Source organism: Meles meles, chromosome 18 (assembly GCF_922984935.1).
Source record: "Meles meles chromosome 18, mMelMel3.1 paternal haplotype, whole genome shotgun sequence".
NCBI classification, from domain to species: Eukaryota; Metazoa; Chordata; class Mammalia; order Carnivora; family Mustelidae; genus Meles; species Meles meles.
The window spans coordinates 56,538,411-56,562,776 of record NC_060083.1 but is presented as its reverse complement, the minus strand read 5'-3'; the positions used below and the strand labels follow the sequence as shown (position 1 = coordinate 56,562,776).

General features: G+C 49.0%; 1 protein-coding gene across 4 annotated transcripts in view; it reads left to right on the top strand.

Moving 5' to 3' along the window:
* Positions 1-24,366, top strand: part of SLC39A11 (solute carrier family 39 member 11) — a 390,505-nt gene that overhangs the window by 248,242 nt on the left and 117,897 nt on the right. For all 4 annotated transcript variants that reach the window (XM_045983907.1, XM_045983906.1, XM_045983908.1 and 1 more), the window contains one exon: positions 11,083-11,253. In XM_045983907.1, the coding sequence (XP_045839863.1) occupies positions 11,083-11,253 (171 nt within the window). The remainder of the gene's footprint in view (positions 1-11,082; positions 11,254-24,366) is intronic.

The window sequence follows — 24,366 nt, the reverse complement described above, 5'->3', positions numbered from 1 at the left end:
CTCGCAGCTAGCGCTGACCATGGCTTGGCCAGTTGGGTGCACCTGCTAGCAAAGTCATTCCAGCAGGAGCGGCCGGCATTCAGTGTCAGGGGCATTTGGCGTCCAGCACTGAGGACAGAGATGCTGCCACGTGCGTGTATGGTGGCATTTTGGTGGAGCAGGAGTCCTGGTCTCCCTTGGCTCTGTCGGGGTTCCAGGGTGGGTTCTGCGGTATTCTACGAGCCCCCCAGCACACTCCCGGGGATTGACTTGGCTTCTGTTGTCCTTCACTGTGCCTGATAGATTGTCCCTGCTGAACGTGGACGTGGACTTCGGTTCTCCCCAGCACCCAGGTGAAGTCTCAGCTCTCAGTCCTTCTTGTAACAAAGACAAAGAACAAACCCTAAATCTTCAGAATGATGCTTATCTTTTCCTTTCTTTGTTGTCTCCAGCGACGACCCGTGTTCCAGGCTCACCTGTTTGTATCCCGAAAAGCAAGAAAACCCCCCAAACTGAGAAATGTTTATGCAGTTTGAGTCGCACATGAACCTTTGCAGCACCGCATTTTACTTTAAGTTCTGTGGCCTGGGACAAAAGGAAGATTTCGTTTCCTCTGGTCACTTGCAGACAGTGGTGCTGTGTGTGAGCGCCGGCCACGCACGCCCTCTCTGGCTGTAGCAGCTTACGGTGCTCCCTGCTGGTGTTGGGTTTGATTCCTGGTGACTGGCTCCGAGGACCAGAGATCTACTGGGAGGTAGAAATAGAGAGAGGGTTTATGTGGACAGAAACCCTGCAGAGACCCACGGAAGATGAGAGGATACCTTGGTTTGGGGCAATTGATTTTTCTCTAATTTCTTCTGCTGGTGGTTGTCTTTCCTCGTGATGGTCCATATCCTCTTAAAAAAAAAAAGGATTTTAATTTGATAAGGAAATGATGATTTCTATCGAGACAATGCAATGGCTTTTCACCTTCTATTATTAAATTCCTTTGCCTTCCCCACTGTGTGTTTGACAACGTCCTGTCTTCTTAGGTGCCCAGAGAGTACTAAGGATCAGGCATATCCCCGTGTATGACCTCGAGATCTCTAACTGGGTGGTAATATTTGGACCGACATGAATTTAGAGACTGAGGAAGTACCTGGATTAAATAGTACTTTTGTGGTCTCAATCATTAATTTTCAAAATTCAGTCTATATCAGAATTACCTTGGGGGTGAGGGCAGGAGAGGGCACACAGCAGGGGCGGTTCCTGGGCCCCTCTCCCGCAGGTTCTAACACAGCAGCTCTAGCATGGGCTCCAGAATCTGGGTTTTGTAAGTTCTCACTGTGACCCAGCAATGGATGGTGTTTGCTCCACACTAGGAGATACAGTGGTCTAGGCTGATCATCTTTATTCTCAGAACCAGAGGGGATGGCAGAACAGGATTACCTCAAAGGGGAAGGTAAGCCGAGTGACTATAAGGTTAATATTAGCTGTTGGACGGGAAGTGGGTGCTGTTCTGCTGGACGCCTACTTCCTGACCTGATCGTCGACAACCATGTAAGTCAAGTTCACGGCTCCCATCTGGAGTCAGCTCAGAGTCCTTGGCGAAGCTCTTTTAAGTACTGGTGTTCTGCAGGATGCCCTTTCCCTCTCTCTAGTGGCCTGGGACTTTTTGGCAGCAAATGTCTTTTGCTGGTGGACTCCCCCGAAAGCTTCGATGACCCCTTTCCCATGGGGGCATTGGTGTGAACACACATGTTCAGGGTGAACTAAGAGTGGGCAAGACGGCTCTGGAGCCTGCCTGGGATTTATTCTTAGACCCCAGTCCATTCATCAGGAAGGAGTTCCTGTTGATTCACTGATCGTTCCTGCCTTCCCAGCAGAAGCGCTGACCGGGTAGGTGGCCGTTTCAGTCTTACTGGGTGTTTTGGCTCCCTTGCCTAAAAGCAGAAATTATTACCTTCGTTAGACATCTGGAACAGGCAGTGTTTTAGGGGGTGGGCTCCTTAATGGATGAGAAATCTTTCGCTAAGAGTGAACCCTTCTCTTCTTCTGATGTATGTTTAATTTTTACCAGTTATGCAGATCTGTTTGGGTCTGCGTTGTCACTAAGCAGTTGCAAGCGTCATGGGTGAGGCGTGGATTACTTTCAGTGCCTGGGAGCTACGGACTGAAAGGACAAGGCAATCAAGCCAGCCTCCTTACCCAGGCAGCATCTGACCCTCTGATAACCGTGTGGCTGGCGATCTTTAGAATGATGAATGGAAACATCTATTCTAGTTACAGAGATTGTAAATAGGTTTTGCATCCTATTTCTGAAACTCCAGATGCTTCTCTGCTCAAGATTAGTAGCTAAGCCTAATAAATGCTCCCGTGATCTTCCCATGAAGTTCCCTTCATCTCCAGTGGCATCTTTCCTTGCTCCGGCTTACGCTCGAGCCATGCAGTACCTCCATGGACAGTTTTGTACTGAGTGTGTGGCTGCTTTCAGAGTAGTGCAGTGAGTCTGTGCAGTGTCTCCCCACCCTAGAACTCAGACCCTGAATGGGGCACAAGTAGGACTGTCTGATAAAATGCAAGTATCCAGTTAAGTTTTAATTCCAAGCAAAGAATACTTTTTAGCATAAGTATATCCCAGGCAATATTTGGGATATACTTATACTAAAATGAAAGTTTCATTTTATCTGAAACTCCAGTACAGCTGAGCACCCGGTCTTTTTGTTTGCTCAATCTGGAAGCCCTCACAAGAATCCTGTCCACACTAGACTCGTCTTACCATATATATAATGTTTGTAGGACTGCTGTGTTGCTTACAAGAATCCCAGGGTTGTTGGGTGGAAAGAAGACTAGAGAAGCAAGAGAACCTCTCACATACCCTGCTTGAAAAACGTAGCGTTTCGATATTGAGAAAGAAAAGTAGCTTTCAGGCCATACCAGCTAACAGCATAAATAGAACAGATGACCCCCCAGCAAATGCACTTTTTTTTAAAGGCACTATGCTGTCTTAAGGAGTGTCAAAGAGGAACTTTTAAAATGGAGGCTAGAGGGGCACATGGGTGGCTCAGTTGATTAAGCAGCCAGCTCTTGGTTTCAGCTCAGGTCATGATCTCAGGGTCATGGGATGGAGGCCCATGTCAGGCTCTGGGCTGAGCAGGGAGTCTGCTTGAGGATTCTCTCTCTCCCTCTCCCTCCCTCTGCCTCTGCCCCTCCCACCGCTCATGCTTGCATGTGCTCTCTCTCTCGAATAAATAAATAAGTCTTTAAAAAAATAAATAAAATGGAGGCTAGAGCCCCAAGTTGGCCAGGTGGAGACATCTGTGTGAGTTGTATCCAGTGTGTGAGAATGCCGGCTGCTCTCACTGGCCATCGAGTTGCAAAAGTGGGTCACTGGAAAATTACCCATGGCCGTGAGGAGTTAGCTAATCGTGTGTCGTTAGAGAAGGCTCATTTAGACAGAGGACCTTGCACAAAGGAGGAAAGAAATAGTCCTGAAACTTTGAAAAATGTTCAGCCTCACCTGTAGCCAAAGAAACACAAACTGAGGGAAATGTCATTTCCTTCATGAAGGAGGACATTTATTTTTAAATGCGAAAGACCCATGCTGACCGAGAAATGCCAGGACAAGAACTTGCAGACTCTGCTTCACAGGAGTGGAAATGGCATGGCCTTTCTGGAAACTAATTGGCCACATGTATCACAGCCCTCTGATCAGCACTTCGACTTCTGGGAATTTTGTTCAAACTTCTCCTTGTTTATACAGGTGAAAGGTTTTGCAGTGATATTTATAGAAATAAGATTAGAAATAGCCTAAATGCCCAGTAGTATGAGAATGTAAATAATAATGTGTATTGCTTGAAATGCCTGTTAAGAGTTTCCAGTCACAGAGGGGAAATGCTTATGTTACGTTTAGCAAGAACAGAAAGCAGTCCACGGCTGTATAATAGGATATCTCCATTAAGTGAAAACCGTACAAAAAAGGCATGGAAGGAAATACACCAAACTCAGATATATAGGTATTTTTAGGTGATGTGATTATGTACAATTTAAATTTGCTTCTGTATATTTTCAGGGTCTCCAGCGTTGCTCTGATATGCACTTACATCTTTGTAGTCAGAGTGGGGTTACCGGTGGGAGTTACTGCATTCGGGAGTTACTGCAATGGTTGAGGGGGTTGAATGGCTGGCCAGCCCTGCCTTGACTACTGAAGCCCATCAAACTTCAATGGGCAACACTTAAATAAATGGCATGCTGTTGGCTTTCTGCCAGGACTTCGCATTAGCGGCATATATGCTGGCATTTCCAAGGGCTTTTGGAGGACCTAAGGGTGAAGAGCCTGGTAGGGCTCAGGAAAGCTAAGGAACTTCTTCTCCCCGGGGTAAGGCACCACGAGCATCCTCTCGGCTGCCCAGTTTGCATGGAGAGAGAGACTGTACTCTATCGCTAGCCTCCAGCACTCAGACCTTCCCACTTCCTGACAGCTGAGTCCCACGTCAAGCGCCCGGTGGGATCTAAAGACGGCATTTGAGGAAAAAACGTCCAAGAGTCAAAATGACCCTTCCAACGTCCTTCTCCCTTAAACCACCAAGACCTGCACCTCCCCCGGAACATCAAAAGCCAAGAATTAGATTTTCTTACCATTTTCAACCAACACCTCTCTTTCTGGGAGCTCAAAGCCTAGATCACTTTGAAAAGATAGTGGAAGGGAGAAAGGGAACGATGGATCCATGAAGGGAATTTTAATGTTTTATCTTCAAAGGCGTGGACCTGCATTGGCATTTGTAAAATGCACCCGCAATACAGCTCCATCGTGGTTCAATTTTAGCAAACCAGTTCTTGGCCAGCAGAGAGTTACAAGCAAGCACGCGGAAGATGGAAAGGTTGTTGCGCAGAGATTACCGGTCGGCAATAGAAACTTTTCCTCACATGCTGGCATGTGTTTCCTGGGATAGATCAGCCCTATGCTCCCATGGTCCATATGAATCATGAAGCCAAAAAACATTAAGTGCCTGAGGTCAAGAAGGTACATCCCCTGGGTGGGTGCCCATTCTGGGCGGGCGAGAGCAGAAAGAGTATGCCCCTCTGTGGCAAGACGGGGCACTGCATCTTTTGATAGCTGGAAAAGAGTGCCCATTTCAACTTGAATAGAAAAGAACGGTTTTGCAGAAGATGGGCTCAGAACTAAGCAAAATTGCCTCAAGGCATTAAAAACTAAAGCCACAAAGGCTGAGAAATGTAGGAAATATTTCTGTAGTTTTAAGTGAAACAAGTGGAATATGAAACTGTACGTTAATATGTGTCATCAGTAAGAATCACTAAACTTCATTGTGGTTTTCATGTGTGAGGTACTGTGCACAAGCACTTTACCTGTCTTTTAGTTCTCATAACAACCTTGCTAAGAAGATGTGATTATTAAACCCATTTTAGTACAAAGGCATTGATACACAGAGACAGCTTTTCCTTGAAGCCTTATGGCTAATGCTTGACAGAACCATCAGCCTGTGGTTGACAGAGCCACAATCCCATGTTGGCAGAGCCTTGATCCTGTGGTTGATGGAGCCACATCCCGTGGCTGATAGAGCCATAATCCCATGTTGGCATAGTCTTGATCCTATGGTTGATGGAGCCACATCCCGTGGCTGACAGAGCTACAATCCCATGTTGGCAAAGTCTCGATCCTATGGTTGATGGAGCCACATCCTGTGGCTGATAGAGCCACAATCCCATGTTAGCAGAGCCATGATCCCATGGTTGACAGAGCCACATCCTATGGTTGACAGAACCACAGTCCCATGGTTTGCAGACCCATGACCCCTTGGTTAACAGAGCCATGATCCTATCTTGGCAGAGCCATGATCCCATGGTTGGCTGAGCCACGATCCCATGGTTGGCAGCCACGATCCTGTGATTGTCAGAGCCACATCCTGTGGTTGGCAGAGCCATATGCCATGGTTGATAGAGCCACATCTCATGGCAGGCAGTGTGATGCTGCAGCTCTTCTCACCATTTGCACTGACTGCAAATATGTAAAATGTGAACGTGCATGAAGTGGACAAAGGGTGGGAACAAACGACAGTCAATGTGGTAGGGATATTAGGGACTTTTTCTTTAAAGGAGTTATGTTTACAGCTTTATAAAAGGGAAACAGTATGCAAGTGGATAGGTTTAGGGACAGTCATAGTCTTTAGTTTTGGATGTCTTTGAGCGGAAGGGTCATCTGCCAAGACTGGGAGAACCACTGGGCTCTTACATTTCCATGGGATTGTCAAGAGAGGGCTCCATGGTTGATTTCTCTATGTGCCAAGGCTGATGCTAACTCATTTTGAGTCATTATTTCGTGTTCAGATTCAGCATTAATTACATAACAGAAGTCATGCTAATCCCATAAATGATTATAGAAAGAGAACCAAATACTTAGCAGGCTTTGTCACACTCATGATGATAATTGGATTTCTTTCCCCAAATCATTCTGATTCTCTGGGAAACAAGAAAGAAGAGAAAATAGAAGTAAATAGATCCTCCTCTCTTCCTGCTCTGGATCAGTCTTTTGATCCTGCCTGTGCATATCTAGTACATAATGAGTACGGATCCCTTACGACTCTTCATTTTATGTTTTATAAATGGGGTTTAGAAAGAAGGTGTTTCTCCAGAGGTTTGAAGTTTTCTGTTCTTATCCGATGAGGAGTTGCCTATTTGTGCTAATTCAACCAGATCATTTCCATTGATGTCTTGGGGATATTTTCAAAGCTCTCATGGCTGGTGATCTGTTAATTAACGTTGTGGCATTCACTGGGGACTGAGGTTCCATCATTGGGCCCTATTAGATTTGACCGGTTACATCATTAGGACAATATCCTGTGTCCGTGGGGGGACTGGGCTCATGGGGTTTGAAAACAGAGGTTAACATAACTTTCATCTTGCATGGTATTCTCAGTCTGAGGTCCTTGAACCCATAAGGATTCAAAAATTTTTTCAAAGATTTTTTTTTTCCTGGAGAGAAGATCATAGTAGCTTCCACCATACTTTCCAAAGCGGGTGCTGATGCCCAGTGGTTCAGAGCCATTGATCTAGAGGCTTCAGCACCTTTTGCTTCACTGGGAAGGAAGTCAGACCCGAGGAGGATGGGGTGTCCCTAGGCAGCTGGGTTCAAGATGGCCCGCCAGACCAGGGACAGCTTTGCCCTGTGTTACGATGTGCTGGGATGAGAATCACACGCCTGATTGTGTGAACATGTCACCTAAGTTCAGTCTGATTCAGCAGGAAGAATGAGCCTCTCCATTCCCCTGTGGTCCTCAAATGCATCAATGCCGTGCCTTGCCAGAAAAGATGAAATTGGGGGATGACAAGCCAAGCCCCAGCAGTGGGTCTGTTCTTTGTGTGGATTCTTAGATGCTGGAGCCCCAATTTTTTTTAAAAAAAAGAAAGAAAGAAAAACCTCTTTTGATAATGGACAGCTTTGTAGTCTTTTCTTTTACCCTCCTGAAAGAGTCATAACCCTGTGTTCCATGCCTGGTGTTAGTAACTGTTTTCTACTTACAGCTGTTTTACACTTGGAATAGTCGTGCTGAGGGGTTAAGAAGCACTGTTTTTTGTATCCTTTTCAGGTTTGTCTGTGAGTGGGAATGACTATAGACAGGAGATTTCCACGGAGCCTTTCCCACCTCTGGGATCATGGGATCCAAGCTCACCGACTCTCTGTGCACCCTGAACATTTCCATGCTAACCATCTGGGATTTCAAGCCCCCAATATCATGGCAGGGACTACTCTCACTGTCCTTCTTGGGGAGCAAGGGAGCAGATCAACACTCCACTTGGTCTACCCCAAATCAACAACGGGACCCTGGTTGGGAGGTCGCCTCTGCGGGCAGAGACCTGACTTGACTCTAATATGAGTCCACCTGGGGCAGGTTGTGCGGCCGGGGACCAGTTCACTCCAGCTCTCAGCTCTTCAGGCTCTTTATTTTTTAGAAGGAATGAGCTCTGCTTAATCCTTGGAAGAATTAAGGAAAAGGTCTCGGTCTCAGTCCCACTGATCAGTTGATGTCACTGACGCCATCTTGTCTTTCTGAGCTGACACGGGCTGATCCATTTCTGAATGACCTTCCTCTTTGCCGATCCTACTTCAGAAGCGCCCAGGCCTTTCCCCTCCCAGGAGATCTCACAGGTTCCGGTCACTGTGGCCCACCTGGGGCTTGGCAGTTGCCTCCATGAGGAGGTCATCTTTAGCCTCTCATGCCGGGGTTCTGCTTCTTGGCATGCGGTGGTTGAACTCCTCTTGCCAGGAGAGGCAAGAAGACGCCTTGCTCAGGAGGTGTCCGTACTCTCTGTAGTGATTTATTTGGACTAATTTTCCTCATTGTAGACTCATTAGAGGCTGTTACTGAATCGGGGCTTATTGACCTTGAACAAGCATGTCAGGTGTTCACGCCCCCCCCCCCCACCATGTCCCACTGGGGAAAGCGCCAATAGCAGCCTTCACACGCTGGAACCTCAAGCCAGAGCGTGCGGTTCTACCTCCGTTAACCACTTTTCTGCTTCTCGATCGTTCCTACTGGGCAGGAATGCACTGCTAGAATTCTCGAACAGCGCCCCCGTCCCTGTTGCTCTCTGTGTATTACCTGGGGGAGAGTCAGAGTCCGATCCTTTTGTGACCCTGGCAAAGAGAAGCGCCTGCTTCAGAGACTGTCAGAAAGTAGGCATTTCTGCCCTTGCATTGAAAGGAATTCTCCAAGGCTTCCATGTCTATTCTCTTTTAAATTGTAAAATCCCAAAGGGAAGAGTCGCGTTACCCCCGCCCCCCAACCCCGTCAGCTCCCCCTGGAAGGCTGGGGCCGGTGTGTGTCCTCAGAGGAAGCCCTGTGAATTGGTGGTGTTTTCGGGCTGGTCCCGGAGGAAGGCAAGTGTCCTGGACAGCCCTCGGGCCTGCTTTGCTTGTATCTTTAGTGTTCATGGGCTTGAGGTCCCACAGATTTACTCAGTTTTCTGCCCAGCATGACCCAGCATGATGACTCTGTGGCCTGAGTCGTCAAGTATTGTCACCTTAAAAGTTGACACCCTGTGGGTGTCAAGAAACAGGTGTGCGCACGTGCACAAAGGACTTGTGGTATGTGAGGGACCAGGTGACACTCCCATGCTTGTGTACACACACACACACACACATGAACACGTGCATGGCGTGGAGACCCCGCCGTGAGAGTTTAGCTCCAAAAGAAAATGGGTCGGGACGTGGGGATGCCGGGGTCTGCCTGCCTTTGGCACTTGCTTCCTCCTCCAGCAGACCTGCTGGATAGGAGTGAACAAACGGGTCTTCAAAAGAAGTGTTTTGGTTTTGTTTTTATTTTTGTTCTTTTCCTGTTTTGGAAATAGAAAGCGATGTTCACTTAGGCAGGTTCCTCTGAAAAGGGCATCAAAGCCCCGATCCAGTTTATGTGGCAAGATCTGGTCTTTAAGTGAAGCGCTTGAGAGGGAAAGGTAAACCACCCTACCTTGCTTTTCAGCAAAGCAGTAGGGAGAGGCCCGCCAGAGGCCCACGGTCAAAGCCAAAGGAGTCCTTACAGTTGCCCTTACTTCTTAATTGACTTTGGGAAACATCTTTGTGACTTTCAGCTTAGAGATGAGAATTCTTTTGCTTGTGGAAAATTTATTGAGAAAGGAAGTAGAAGCACCATGGAGAGTCCCTCCTACCGTTCAAGTTGATGACCACGGACTTCTGTGACCAGTGGCCCCCCACACAGCTGAGTGGCCATCAAGCTTCTGCTATTTCCTGCAGTCGTAGGAGCCACACTGTTCATTGTCCCAACCAGGACACTTTGAGCATGAAAGGGGACACTCCTAGTGTCCCTGGGATGGCGGTCCCAGACTGGGAGGTATGGTTGCCCTGCTCGTGATGGGGATTGTGCAGACACGGTCAGGTGTCCCATCCGTTATGACTCTCAGGTTCTCATGTTCACTCCCGATAGACTCTCCTTTCTGTTCCTGCTGCCACGTGTCTGCCGTTTGCTCAGGACTCTGCTCCCCCGGACGCCGCTCCCGCAGACGTATCCACACGGCGCACCACTGTGGGCTGGGTGCTTGGCCTCAGACTTGGGCCATTTGCCTCCATTAGGAATGAGCAGATAGGACCCGGGACACCATAGGTAGTTGGTGCAATGTGGGTCTATGAAACAACACCCTTCAAATATACCCCCCCAAAGGGAAGGTTTGAAAGGAGGGTTAGCTCGTGAATCCAGTGTCTGGGTACCATAGTCAGCCCACGAGGGTCAGAATGTCCTGTGACACCAGGCTGCCATTTGCCTGTCTGTGTGTCCGTCTGGCTGGCTGGCTGGCTGCATCATTTCCCGTCTCGGTGTGCCTCTGTGCTTCTCCTTCCTTCTCTCATCTGTCAAGCTGCACCCTTGTTCACTTCCTGTGTGGGACATCAGGCTGCCCATACATGACCTTTTGGATTGAGAATCCTCACTTGAATCACCGGGCCCGTCCCCACTCCAGTCCCCCAGTCCCCGGGGAGGGAATCTGATTGGCCAGGCCTCGCATGTGGATGGGTTCCCATGAGGTGGCATAACTATGGGGTCATGTGTAGGGAGAGAGGGAACACGGGACAGCCACCACAGTCCACACCTGCGCACTTGGTAGCCATTGAGCCCTTGCCTGGAGCCTCTCATTTAATCCTTGCATGACCCTGTGGGGTAGGTACCATTATTCTCTCACTCTGTGACTCAGGAAACTAGGGCACAGAGAGGGTAAACAGCTAGTTGAGTGCCACACAGCTGATAAGTGGACAAGGCAGCAGGGAGCCCGGCAGCCTGGCTCCAGGATCTGAGCTCCTCATCACCACTCAGTATTGTTTCTCCCTAATAAGCATTGCCAGGGCACCCCCGGTTTCATCTTTTTTATCCTCTCCCATCCCTGTGCACTAGGCACCGAGCGTCTACTCAGTGAGCGTTTGCTGAATGAGTGGGTGAGCAAGCGAAGGAAGGGGGAGGGGAGAAAGAAACAGAACAGTGGGTCCGTTAGGAGGTAGATCCCTCCCCAGGGTGGAAAGCGTCCTCCTGCTGCTGCTTGCCCTAGCTCCAGGGTGCACATTTTCAAAGTGCTCTCTCTCCCCGCCCCTCTCTCTTTGTTCAGACAAGAGTGAGAATGGCGAGGCCTATCAGAGGAAGAAGGCAGTGGCCACCGGCTTTCCTGAGGGCCCTGCCCCCCCGGCGCCTCCTCGAGGGAACCCGGCGCAGCCCGGCAGCAGCAGCTGGAGGAGGATGGCGCTGCTCATCTTGGCCATCACCATCCACAACATTCCAGGTGAGGTCCTGCCCCGGCGCGCTCCAGCTGCCTGCCCAAAGGGAAAGTCACTCCGTCGCTCAGTCACTCTGTCTTGGCTGGAAGAAGAGCGCGGACCTTCGTGACATGGATCCTCTTTCGCAGGGACGCGGGGACAGAATGCAAATCTTCCTCAACTTTATCGGCAACTTGTGATACTGCTGTGGGGTGCAGCTTGTAGAAACGCGGGATGTCTCTGGTTCTAACGGCCTTTTAAAATCCTGCGTTCCGTACAGGTTGGCAGCGATGGTTGCCTTACCCGCCTTCTCCCAGGGGCCACCTGTCCGAACATGCCCTTGCCCGTCCTGTCCGTTCTAGCATGCTGCGGTGAATTTGCTTTGCGTCTCTGGGTTTAGTTTAATGGAACAAAATTCGTTGGCGTTCTATTTCAAATACATTCTGTTTCGCTTAGAGTAACGAGAAAACATAGATATGCCTAAAAAAGAACAAAGATATTCTTTAAAAAAATGAGGGAACCTGAGGAACTCTCTGGGTCACATCTTGGAATTCCAGCTCTGCCATTTACTCACTAGTGTACCTGGACAAGTGACTTGAGCCCTCTGAGCCTTGGTTTTTTTCATCTGTGAAATGGGCATAAAGCGACTACTGAGAGAACCGGGATATCATTTACAAAATGAATCACATTTCTTTCCATACTTAAACGAGTTGGACTCCATGAGCATTTGGAAAATGGTAGCAGTGATTAGCGTTAAGAATACTCCTGTCCTCCCTTCCAGCTGTGACTTCCTCAGCCTTGAGTTCTTCAACGTTCCATCATTGGTTGTGCCAGAGCTCAAGTTTTAGAAATAATCTTGCTGAGGAAGTGTCCCCAAGTGATACGTTCATTATCTGAGCCCTTTGCACAGTTCCTGATGCCAGGAACTTGTTACCTTGTTACAGGGCAGTGACCAGAGGCCCCTTTTTCTCTTCGAAGCTCTTATAGATGTTGCTGTATGACCATCTGGCTTCCATTTTGTGGGGTCCGAGGCCACGGCCAAACTGAACTCGCTGGGTATTCCTCGCTGGGTAACTCGATAGCCTTCTGCTTACACAACAAGGACTTGTTTTTTGTTTTAGGGGTTTTTTTGGTCATTATTAAAGAATGAAAATTTTGATAACTTATATATTTTGATATATGCTAAACCTGTCAAGAACACTATGTTTCCAGTCACTTTTTTAGAAAGATTTGGTCCATATAGTTATTTTAGAGTGAGAGAGTGTACATGAGCAGGGGGAGGGGCAGAGGGAGAGGGACAAGCAGATGTAGGGCTCGATCCCAGGACCCCAAGATCATGACCTGAGCCAGCCGCCCAACCAGCTGAGCCACCCAGGCCCTCCATTTCCAGCCAGTAAAGCTCAGGTCGTCCCCTGGATGAGAAGCACTATTCTTATTACTTGTATCCTTGTCTTAGGAATTTTTATCATATGGTTTGCCCCCCAGTTTTTCTTGAGCGTGTTTTTCTCATTTCCCTCTTGGCTCTCTCCCTCTGGGTCATGGACAGACTCTTTGGTTTTTCTAGAGCCAGCTATTAAGTATTTCTTGAGACAGAGTCTTATGTGGGACCCCAGTGCACAAAGCTGACCAGAGCAGATTTGTCCTGGTGGAAAGGTCTGGCCACATTCACCCGCAGAATCTTAGCGAGCTCACTGGAAGACCTAGGGCTTGGCGGAGGACAGCTCGAAAAACCTCCACAGTTGTCTTCAGCCTGTTAAATCTAATCAGTAGAGAAGAGAAGGTACTTATCTTGTCTTTTCAGTCATAATAGTAGCGATCTTTCTGCCACTCAAGGCTCCTTCTCTAACCAGTCGGAAATGAATAAAGATCTGTCCATTGGGTTTCCAGTCACATAAGATAGCTGTACTGGCTTAAGGTATCCTGTGCTGATTCTGTCTCCCTGAAGAATACAAAAGTGTCCTAAAATCTAGATTTCGTAGCACTGGGTTTTGAGAAGCCGGGAAAAAGCTTTCCTCTGATGGAGCCCTTCCTGTCTTCTACCAGACTCTTCCCTTCTGTGTTCCCATGCGCTCAGCTGGGACTGTTTTGGGACTCATTTTGACAGAAGGTCAGGGAGAGTCAGAGTTCCCATCTTCGAATGTTTATTGACTTCTGCGAGAGCTTGGATTAAGGTGAGAAACAAACCGTGCTAGCAGCGAGGTGTATGGGATGACACCAACATTTGATGATCATGGTCAGCACGGACGCAGAGGTTACGTCTTCCTTGACAGTAGACCTTCTTCTGGATCCTGGGTATTCCCAAGTTCGTGTTCAACCTATGTCCCTATCATGGTGAATGGGGAAGTGTCTTTTGAGATGAGGGTTGTGAGGCTCACAGGAAACTCAACTGAGTCGGCTTCACCAGTATCCCAGCGTGACGGTCTGTGACCTGGGGAGCGGCTGGTTTGTGTGGATTGAGAAGTTTGAGGGTAAATTTCTTCCCCAGTCTTGCCTTTTATTAATTGCATTTTAATAATGAATTCTAGGCATTTGAGTTATATCAGTCATAAAACAGACCAAGATACCTAGCCTCTGTAACGTTAGGGAAGGGGGATAGACAATGGAAATAGTAGTGATCGGTGGATTATATGTTACATTCAGAGGCGGTTGGCGCTGTAAACAATGGACACGTCCAGCAGGGCTGATGAGATGCTAAGCTGTTACTGAAAGGAAATAGAGTCGTCAGGGTGGGTCTCACTGAGACCTTGCATTTGAGTGAGACATTCAGCTCTCTGGGGGCACAGTGAGTGTTCCAGGCAGAGGGAGCAGCCAGTGCAAGGGCCCTGAGGCAGAAGCACGTCTGGACCTCCGAGGAGTAGCCAGGAGTCCGGCATGGAGTAGGAGTAGGGTGAGTGGGAGGGAGAGGCACAAAGTGAGGATAGAGAGTCAGCCCTACCCCAGCTGGAGCTCAGAGGCATTGTAAGGATTTTCCTTTTTACTCTGCGAGATGGGCCACTCCAGGGTCTTGAGCAGAGAGTCATTTGATCTGAACGGTGCTTTCAAAGCTTCTCTCCAGGCACTGAATTCAGACTGGACCCAGGAGGGGCCAGGGCAGCCATGGGGAGACTGGGCAGAGGCCATGGTGGGGGTGCGAGCTGCAGACAGTGGGGCTTAGTCTGGGGCGGTTGTGCTGGAGGCCCTGACAGGGGCCCCGTCCCAGCGTCTGCTGAGGGTGGAGCCGTGGGGTGTGCCGAAGCAGCAGGCTGGGGTGTGGACATAGACGGGAGCCGTATCAAGAGCTCGTCTGTCGCCGGCTTATCTTTGAAAAGGTCTCTTTTTTAACACTATCCTTATACTTTATTAAAAATTTAACTAGAGCTTTGACATTCCCTGAGACTCTGGGTTTGAAGATAGACTCTTCACAATGACTAAAAGGATAATTGATTTTTTTTGAAGTTTTTTCGTCTTTGCTGGTTCAGTTTTATATGTACTGGAGATGGCATTTTGTTAATTTTCTTTTTTAATTTAGAAGTAAAAAGGAGAGCTTGTTAGCGAATATCCTGTCCTCCAGAGGTTTCCGGAGTGCGAGGATACACACGTAGACACACACACATGCACAAACCCCTGGGGCAATGGGTTAACCTTTAATACACGTGTGCAAGGACAGATGTGTTCTTGGACTTCTGTGGCTCACCGTCATCCTTAAGAACCTGGGAAGAGGTGGGGACCCCCTCACACAGCCCACAGGCAGATCTGGGAGGGAACGGACCTCATACAGTCCTGACACTTTCCTGAAAGTGGAAAATCCCCACTTTCAAGAAACAAAGGCAGAGTCTTGCAAGCAGCTTAAATGTTTTCAGAGGAAACCGTCCTGATTGATGAAGACCATCAGACGCGAGCCCCTGCGGCTCGAGTGGCTGATGCAGAGTCCCTGCAGGGGACGGGCTGCGTATCCACATTGTCCCTTCTCTGGCTTGGCCTGTGTGCGTCAGCGGCGGGTTGGGGCCCTCGCATCCTTTGGAAAACGATACCCCGAGGAAAGGATGTGTTTTTTGCGAAAGCAACCCTGTAGCCTTTGGAGCATTGTCACTTAAAGTGATTTCCAGCGGCGCCTGGGTGGCTCAGTGGGTTAAGCCTCTGCCTTCGGCTCAGGTCATGATCCCAGGGTCCTGGGATCGAGTCCCACATCGGGCTCTCTGCTCATCAGGGAGCCTGCTTCCCTCTCTCTCTCTCTGCCTGCCTCTCTGCCTGCTTGTGATCTTTCTCTGTCAAATAAATAAATAAAATCTTAAAAAAAAAAAATTCTAAAGTGATTTCCATGCAACGTCATGCAGGCTCGAGGGCTCCGAGCCTTCCAGAAGTTCCCGGGCCTGCGGCAGACACGCCGCCTCTCAGCGTCTGAGTGGAATTAAGAGCAACTAGCAGTCGAGTTCCCACTAATCTCCTTTCATGAGTGGCTTATGGTCTCGACAGTGCACTACAGCTTTGCTTTCTGTGCCAAAAAGTTCAATTTTGAGCTTAAAGGGATCTTCCAGAGGTTCTGTCCTTCAAACACTAGTCCATTTGGTGACTCACGGCGTGTGTGCACATGCGCGTGTGTACACGCAAGTGTTAAATTATCACTGGGATTTCCTTCAGCCCGGCTTTGGATGAGTCTGTGAACAATAAGACAGATCGTGCAGTATTCTTTCCATGTGTTTACGGTGTTAATCATCCCTTCCTTTGCGAGGCCGTGCTGTGTCCTGTGTCTGCGTCTGTCATGACCTTATCGCTCTGAATGGCAGTTCTTTAAAGGTGTCTCCCCTCCCCCAGTGCTGTCTGCCTTTTCTGAGCTCACACGTGACATGTTGGAGCTCAGGATCTATTTGCGCCTGTGGAATGGGGGGTACACTTGCTACCTGGCCTCCATCCTAGGAGGATGGGGTGTCATTCAAGACCGGGGTTGGGGGGGGCCCAGTTCCCCTTCTCCCTTGGCTGATCAGGCGGGCTGAGGGCTGATATTCAACTCCTGTGGGTCTCCGGGGCACAGCCAGCTTTCTTTTGCATTTGAAATTATTTATTAATCCACAGAAGAGGCGGACGGAGTCCCATGCTTTTTATTTTCCTCTCATTAAAATCAAGAGTCAAGTTCGCTTTGCTGGTTGCTGCTGTGACCTAGAGCGAGCTAAGGTCACTGCCTCCATCTCCAGAACAGCATGACAGTTGATTTTAATGATTTGGCTCGTCTTCATCAACGGTTCCTATTTCGTGGCTTTAATGAAACATTTGAAATTTTAATCAGAATGGCTCCCACCCTCCCCCCACCCAAGGAACAACATCCCACCATTCGCACACTAAAATATGAGCACTGGTTGGTTATTCCTGGGACTGTGGCTGATTTTTATTTTCTTCACGTTTTTGTGAGATTTATCCGCTTATCTATCGTGAATGACTCATAGGATAAAAATGGTTTTGGGAAGGAGAACCTCCATCACCTGACCATCTCAACATTCCTAACCCCCCAAAACACACAAAAAAGGTGTTATAAAAAAAAAAAGTAAGAGTTTCCCTTGATGCCTGAGATAATCTTATTGGGGTTCTTTAAATGACAGGTTGGGAAAAAAACAGAGGATTGTATTAGCTCCCGGTGGTGCTCTAACAAACGGTCACAAATGCAGGGGCTTAGAACAGCCCAGACCTATTCTTTTACTGTTCTGGGGGCCAGAAGTTTGCCATCGGTTTTACTGGGCTAACGTCGTGGTGCTGTGCGGGCCCAGCTCCCCCTTATGGTGGGGAGAGTCTGTTCTTGCCCCTTCCAGCTTCCGGAGGCTGCTGGGCCCCGGCCTTGTGGCCACACCTGATTCCAGTCTTTGCCTCCGTGGGCACATTGCTCTCTCTTCTGTGTCTGATCTGTTTCCCTCCCTTTTTTTTTTTTTTAAAGACTTATGTACTTATTTATTTGAGAGGGAGAGTGAGCGCATGAGCAGAGGTAGGGAGAGGGAGAAGGAGAGAAGCAGACTCTCCAGGACAGTCCTGTCTGCCAAGTCCCCTTTGTCACAAAGGCAGCGTTCACACGTCCCCGGGCTTGCTGGTGGGATGAGCCTGGGTATCCACGTTGCCCTCACCTGGTGTCCTTGTGCTGCAAGGGCAGCTTCGGAGGGACAGTGCTTCGAGCTTGCAGGGAGGAGGCCGGGAGCTGGAAAGGACAACGTTCTGACTCTTCATTTTCCTGGGACCAAGACCAGATAGAAAAGTCTGTCATTAGACAGGGACCTTTCCGATGACATCACTCAAGCATTGTTCTGCTTCCAGAAACTGGAGGAATGCTTCGTGCAGCCAGAGGCCTGGGTCACGGGTGAGCGGAGCACCTCTCGAGGCCACTGTCCTTGGCAGTAACAGAAGCCGCCGCTGATGCTGGAGGCAGCCCCTCGCCAGGCAAGGGGCCCGCGTATATGAGTTGGCTATTTGTACCTGTTTTACATTTTAGAAACGGAGACCCAGGGAGGCTGACTTGGAGGCTCGAGGCTGCGTGAGCAGGCACAGACAGAGCCTGACTCATGCTCCATCCCCCCGGCGTCCAGCCCACCGCTCCTCGCTAGGCTGAGCTGTGCGTGCTTCCTTCCTCCTGGCCGGTCACCGCGCTTTCCAGAGCCAGTGACAGAGGCGTTCAGGAAATGCTTCTCTCTTCTTCAAAGCTTTCCACATTAAATGTGAAACGTCTGCTGCACCGGCCCGGCGCGTTGGTGTGATTATCACTCCAGATGCCCCGACTCAGTTCAGCAAGGAGGTTTCGGCCGGGACAACGGGAACCGCCTCTGTGGGGGAACCGCCTCTGTGGGGGCCCTACCGAGGCGTATGCGACGAGCCCCCTTGGGGGCCCTGGGCACCTCTGTCAACACCACCTCCGCCCAGGGAGGGCCATCTAGGGCCAAGGAAGATGGTCAGCCCTGATGTCAGGGAGGGTGATATGGGGAGAGGGGACAAGCCCAGGATTTAGAATCAGAAAGGCCAAGGGCGCGGATCCTGGAGCCACCCAGTGCTTTCCTCCCAGCTGGGGGGCCTTAGGTAGGACTCTGGGAGCTTCCGTGTTCCTGGCTGTAAACTGGAGATAATCTCCATCGTGGGGTTCAGCGTTAAGGGAAACGACAGTGGTGGCCACCAGCGGGGCCACTCGCCGTTTTCTCTCCCCCTGCCCCCTCTCCCTGATCCTGAAAGATGGTTTGGCGCTGGCCTTGGGGGTCTCCCAATGGAATGTCTCCAGCCACTTTAATTTTTATCTCCAGCAGGTTACGTTTGAAGAGGCTTCTCATTTACCCCAGGAGTTGGGAAACACTGTAATATTCTCCTCTAATTATCTGTGTCTCGGTGGGAAGCCTGACATTATAATTAGCTCAGGCTCCTGTCTGGGATGACATTTTGCTCAGCATATTGTGTCCCTGGGTGTGCGCTCTAGCAGAAGCTGGTAGCACGCTCCACAGTTACGCTGTTGGGTTGGAGCATGAGAGCTGGCGCAGACACCCGGAGGGCGAAATCCCAACGCTGGGATTCCTACAGGATCTGCCGCACCCCCGCCCCACTGCCACCCCCATAAGGCCACCAGGCAACTTTCAGATTGGCTGCCAGCTCCCGCCCTGCCCATGCCGTACCAGCTGGTCCTTCGGATCACGTGAGCTGTGCTGTCAAGCTGCGTGAGGACTAGCCTTGAAATCAAGACTCATTTCCACATCTATTAGAGTATGTCATCCCCCTACCTATTATGTAAATGAAAGGAAGAAATTAAGGCAAGAGAATCTGAACGTATTTGTGTATTAAGACTCAAAGTTTCCAGTAACTTCCAGTTGCCTTTGTCTTCTAGCCCAGCAGATGCCTGCTAGAATGTGGTGTTGCTGTCCTTTTGGACCTGCAGTGTCCAGTATAGCAGCTAGGTAGCCACTGGAACAGACACGCAGAGGCTCTGGAGTCAGAAAGGCGTAGATCCCAGAGCCAGCAAATGCTGTACTATTTATTGATGAGATTTGAACAAAATGCAAAGTTTAGATCCTCAGTCAGACCTCGCCACATGTCACGGGCTCAGTAGCCAGCCATACACAGCTAGTGGCTACCATATTGGATAGCACAGATATAGAACAATTCCATCTCCACAGAAAGTTCTAGCGGATGGCACTGTTCTCGATCCTTGGCAAAAAAAAACAAAAACAACAAATGCAACTTCACGAATTGCTCAGATCCTCCCCAAGCTTGCCTTGGGCTGAGTTCTGTCTAGGAGACGCGTTCTGTTTCCCCAGGCACCTGTTCTTAGCCATGGGGTGTATCAAACATGGATTAGGAATAAACTGCCTTAAATTTCAAAATTCAAAAATAATTCTTTTTTTTTTTTTTTAAAGATTTTATTTATTTATTTGACAGACAGAGATCACAAGTAGCAGAGAGGCAGGCAGAGGGTGGAGGGGAAGCAGGCTTCCCGCTGAGCAGAGAGCCCGATGTGGGGCTCGACCCAGGACCCTAAATCCACAATCCAAGCCCAAGGCAGAGGTCTAACCCCACTGAGCCACCCAGGTTCTCCCCCAATAATTCATTTTTTAACAAAGGGGTAGTACAGAGTCACCACTGTGGTACCCTCATCTTGTTCCCGTTGGCTCTGACCTGGCTTCTTGTCTCTCGAAGTGGGGACAGCACGGGGTGGGGGAAGGGCAGGGAACTCCCAGCAGGCTCATGACCCTGTCTGAGGTCAGGAGAATGGAAAGAGCTGCTCCAAGGGCGAGCTTGTCCTCGTCTCCCCTGGGTGACACACACCCATCCCCCAAGCAAGGCGGCATATTGGGTTCGTGCCAGCTTAAGCCCCTCAGAACACCTTCTCTTGCCTCAAATCGGGTTTCAGAGGAAGGACATTAACTGTCACGTGAAAATTCCCCCAGTGTTTATTGTCACTTTTTTCCTTTCTCTCTCTCTCTCTCTTTTTTTTTTTTTGTTGTTGTTGGGGAAAATGTCCAGTTCATCCCCCAGTGCTCCCAAATAAGATATCGATTGTAGAATGCACTCGCTGAGAAAACTTTGCCCTCCTCATGGAGATAATCTCCATAAGTTATACTGTGTATAACCTTTCTTTTTCTCCCTTGGCTGCTAAGAAGCCGCCGCGATGTGAAGGAAGGACTTTCTCATGGTCTCATCCTCTGAGTTCTTCTCTCCTCTTACAGCCTATTGTACTGTATTTTCATCCATTTCCAAAAGAGGGACGTGATTCATTAATCGGCACACGCGATTTGATTCCTTTGTCCCCCAGTGTTCTTTTGTGTCCTGGGCACAGATTTGATTTCTGATCCCGATACCCTGAAAAATGCTTTCCTCTGGTTGTAACGGAGACTGGGACCAGGCGAGGACGATGGAATCGTCTGTTTATGATGTTCAACCAAACAACCGACCCATACTCTCCATGTGGGAAGCTGCCAGGGCCCCCGCACCGGTGGGGCCACCGTGCAAGCCGCAGAGCGCTCCTTGGCTTTCCAGCAGCCGCGTTGCCAAAAAAATAGAAAAATAACAAGTGAAGCTAATTTTGAAAAATCTACCTTCTTTAATCAAAATAATATTATTTCGATAGCGAATCAGTATAAAAACTTGAGACACTGTGCATTCTTTCTTTCTTTTTATCTCACACGAAGTCTTTGACATCCAGGGTCTCTCTTGTGCTCTGACGCATCTCAGTTTGGATGCTGAACTTTTAATGGTTCGAGTGAAAAGAAGCCCAGCTGAAGCAAAGCTGTGTATAGTGAAGAAAAAAATGGTTTCTATTTCTTCAGTTTTTAAATTTAAATTTAATTTTAACTTTATTTCTAAATTTAAACTTTATTTTTATTTTTTGTGTAAAAACTAAGATTTTAATTTTTATTTTTAAATTTAATGGTATTTATTTTTAATTTAAATTTAATTTAAAATTTAAATTTAAATTCAAACTTAAATTAATTCAAACGAAGTAAAAGTCTTCCTTTGCTCCGTCCCTCCAGCCAAATTCCAAGTGCTTCATGGCCACATGTAGCTGGTGGCCGCCACGTCCGATGGCACAGATCTCAGTGCTCCGAGAGATACAATTATGCCGTGAAAGAGCTTCCATTCTGACAGAGGAGATAAAGTTTATACGTACACAAATTATACTGCAGTACAGAACGAATCCATCATCATGGGAAGTCAAAACAAGTGCAAGGCCCCAGACCAAGGGTGTAATTTCTTTTGGCTCCCTGCGTTTTAAACATTAATATTTATACTGCCCTTAGACTTGGGATTGAACCCAGGCCTTGGAGGACTGATGAGCTGCCAGGAATTCCGCCCCCACACACACAAAGGATGGAGGAAGCAAGAGGCAAGCGGTGCACGGTGGGGCGCACTGGAAGGGTCAAGGCCACCAGCGTGATGGGCACTGGTTCTCTTTCTTTCTCTTTCTTCCTGGGAGTTAATGAGATGAGGAGGAGGTGTCTGGAGCCACACCACTGAGCCATCCGCAGGGGGCGGGCAGATGAGTCCGCATCTGGAAGCATCCTTCCCACCAGAACTGCGCTGCTGTGGCTCTGTTCAGCCGGGCACCTCCGCCCTAGGCCAAGGCTGCAAGGACAAATCCTTTCAGACCCTTTCCTCCTCCCAGAGAGGCCACACCAAGGACCGAGGACTGTTGCTACTGCAAACTGGCCCGGAATTCAGAGACATTGCTGTGTGCAGAGTCTCACGTGACCCGTGCTGGCTTTACCCCCAGAGCTTAACTTGTCTTTGCTTCACTGTAAAGAGGACTCTAGCTTTTCTAACACTTTGGGTTCTGAAAACACCGTGAGCCTGGGCTGGTGGGAGAATTCCTCTGGGGAACGTCTTCACCTGCTGATGAGTCCCTGTCCCCTGACGAGACGGCCTCATTTGTTCAGAAGCTGTGGCAGATAGAACAGGTTTAATCAGGTGATCGTGGTGAAGGTGCAGACTCTATAATAGTCCCAGCTCATTCGTATTTATATATGCTAATTTTAGGACACATTAATTATGTATTTAATAAGTCCCTGTTTATCCTGTTTTTCTCTCCGTTCCCTTGATAGCTATTACGGTGTGGAGTTGAAAATAATTAAAATGTTACTTGTGTTCTGCAAATAACAATTAGCCAAGGATGAATTTTGAAATCAAAATCCTGTTCTCTTTCCTTTTCTGTCGTTAAGTACAGTGAGCAAAATGGAACCTAAATGCACCTGTAGGTCCATGCCACGTTCCTCCCTCATTTGGAGGGTAATTATTCCCTTTTCTGGGTGGTAATTGCCACAGACGCATGGCTGACCTGACCGAAACAGCTTCCGAGGCCTTGGGCACTTCTCTTCTTGTTGGCCTGGAGACACGCATTCAGGGTGGTGAGCTAAGCATGAGGCCGTGGGAGAGGACAGGAGGAGGGAGGGGGGGCTGTTCTCCACAGAGCACACGAAGAAGCTGGCGAGTTCTGTCTCTAGGAAGCCTGCTGAGTGGGGGGAGGGCTGGGTTGGGCCCAAGCTTCCTCCAACACCTGGATTTCCAAGCCAAGTCAAACCACCCATCCTGCTGCCGTTCGGCCCCCTGGAGAATGGGCAGCCCCACAGTCTGTGTTTTTTGCATTTTACCTGCCCAGAGGGTGGCACCGCATCCTCTTGCAGGGTCTCGTCCTGGTCTGTCACTGTTCTGCCTGCTCATGCAGTGGTTGGTAGCTGCTGGGAGTAGACATTGGGCCCCATTTCCTTTTGTCTTGGATCTTGCCTTGCCTCCGGCATCCTGCCAATTGGAGTGCAGGAGTAACTCTTCCAGCCCCTAATCCCCTTCTTCCTGACCCCGGGAGTGGCCCCAAGCTGTAGATCTTTGTAGCCCATCCCCAGGGCTTAAGCCCCACTGTCAGCAAGCCCCACTTGTAGAGCAAGGATTCCCCCCCCACCCCCGTAACTTTAGCCAAGTAGCTATTGGAAATGGAATTCACATGAGCGCTCAAAAAGGAATTCATTGCCCCTTACAGTCAGTAATTCTACTCAAGGGAAAATGCACAAGGAGAGGAGTCTCAAACAGATCCATCTTGCTGATGTGCTACCAGAAAAGTTTAATGAGAAAATAACTCAAAGCTCATGGAATTTGGAATTTGGAAACTGCCTTTGAATGATAACAACGGAGACTGGCCAAACTCTCCCCTTACGATTGCGGCTTACGATGGGTAAGAAAGAGCTAGGACTCAGGTTCTGTAGTTTTTACCTTATTTTGAAGATAACCTTGTGGTTGTGCTTTTAACAAGTGATTTCCAGATCTGGGAGGGAGGGAGAATTATTCTGGCCTCACGTGAGGATAAACTCGGGTCCTGGATGTGAGCCCACCTGAGTAGTAAAGGGACCTGAGAGACAGCAGTTTCCCTGATGATCCAGTCTGGCAGCTGGCCCGCACCTTCTCCTCGCCGATCCCCGTTTCCTTCCTTCCGCTGAACTGTGTGCTCATCCTCTCTCTCTGAAAGTTCAGAGCGATCATTTCCAGGGGTGGTGTTCATTTATTCCTCTTCGTTATGTTCTCAGAAATCCTTCTCAGGGCACAGTTGTTGAGAGAAGAGGTAGGAGTGTGCCAGTGGAAAGAAAAAAAAAAAGATCTCTGACTCTCTGTTTTCAGGTGCAGGGTCTCCCAAATGACAGCCCAGCAACAGAGGCAAATGCTCTCATCGGCTTTTAATCAAACACTTTTCTCCAGCAAAGCCGTTTGTTTACGAGATCAGCAAGTCACAGGAGCATCTTAGCTTTCCTGCCTGAGCCCTGGTCTCAAGGGGCAGACTCGCCTTCACACGAGGGCCACACAGGCTCTCCTGTTAGGAGTGGGGTGCATGATGAACTCAGCCACTGACCCCTCCAGAGGACAGAGGAGAAAGCCAAGGGGAGGAGAGTAGAGAGCTAGAATGACAGGCAGTAAGGGCGTGGTGGGATGCCGGGTTGCGTATGGGGTTTGGTGAGAGAATTTGGGCCGTGTGCCTTCCCATGTTATTTGGACTGTGCCCCATAAGGGACATGCTCTACCCTGATTTGCTTGGTCCCTGGGGGCTCAGGATAAGCTCTGGGTTTTACCTCCATGTCATTCTAAAAAGTGCCCTGTTGCTTAGAGACAGGGGCTGGTGCCTGGAGTGAAGATAAGGTTGTCAAGGAAACCAAGCCACAAATTCCCTTGTTTTTCTC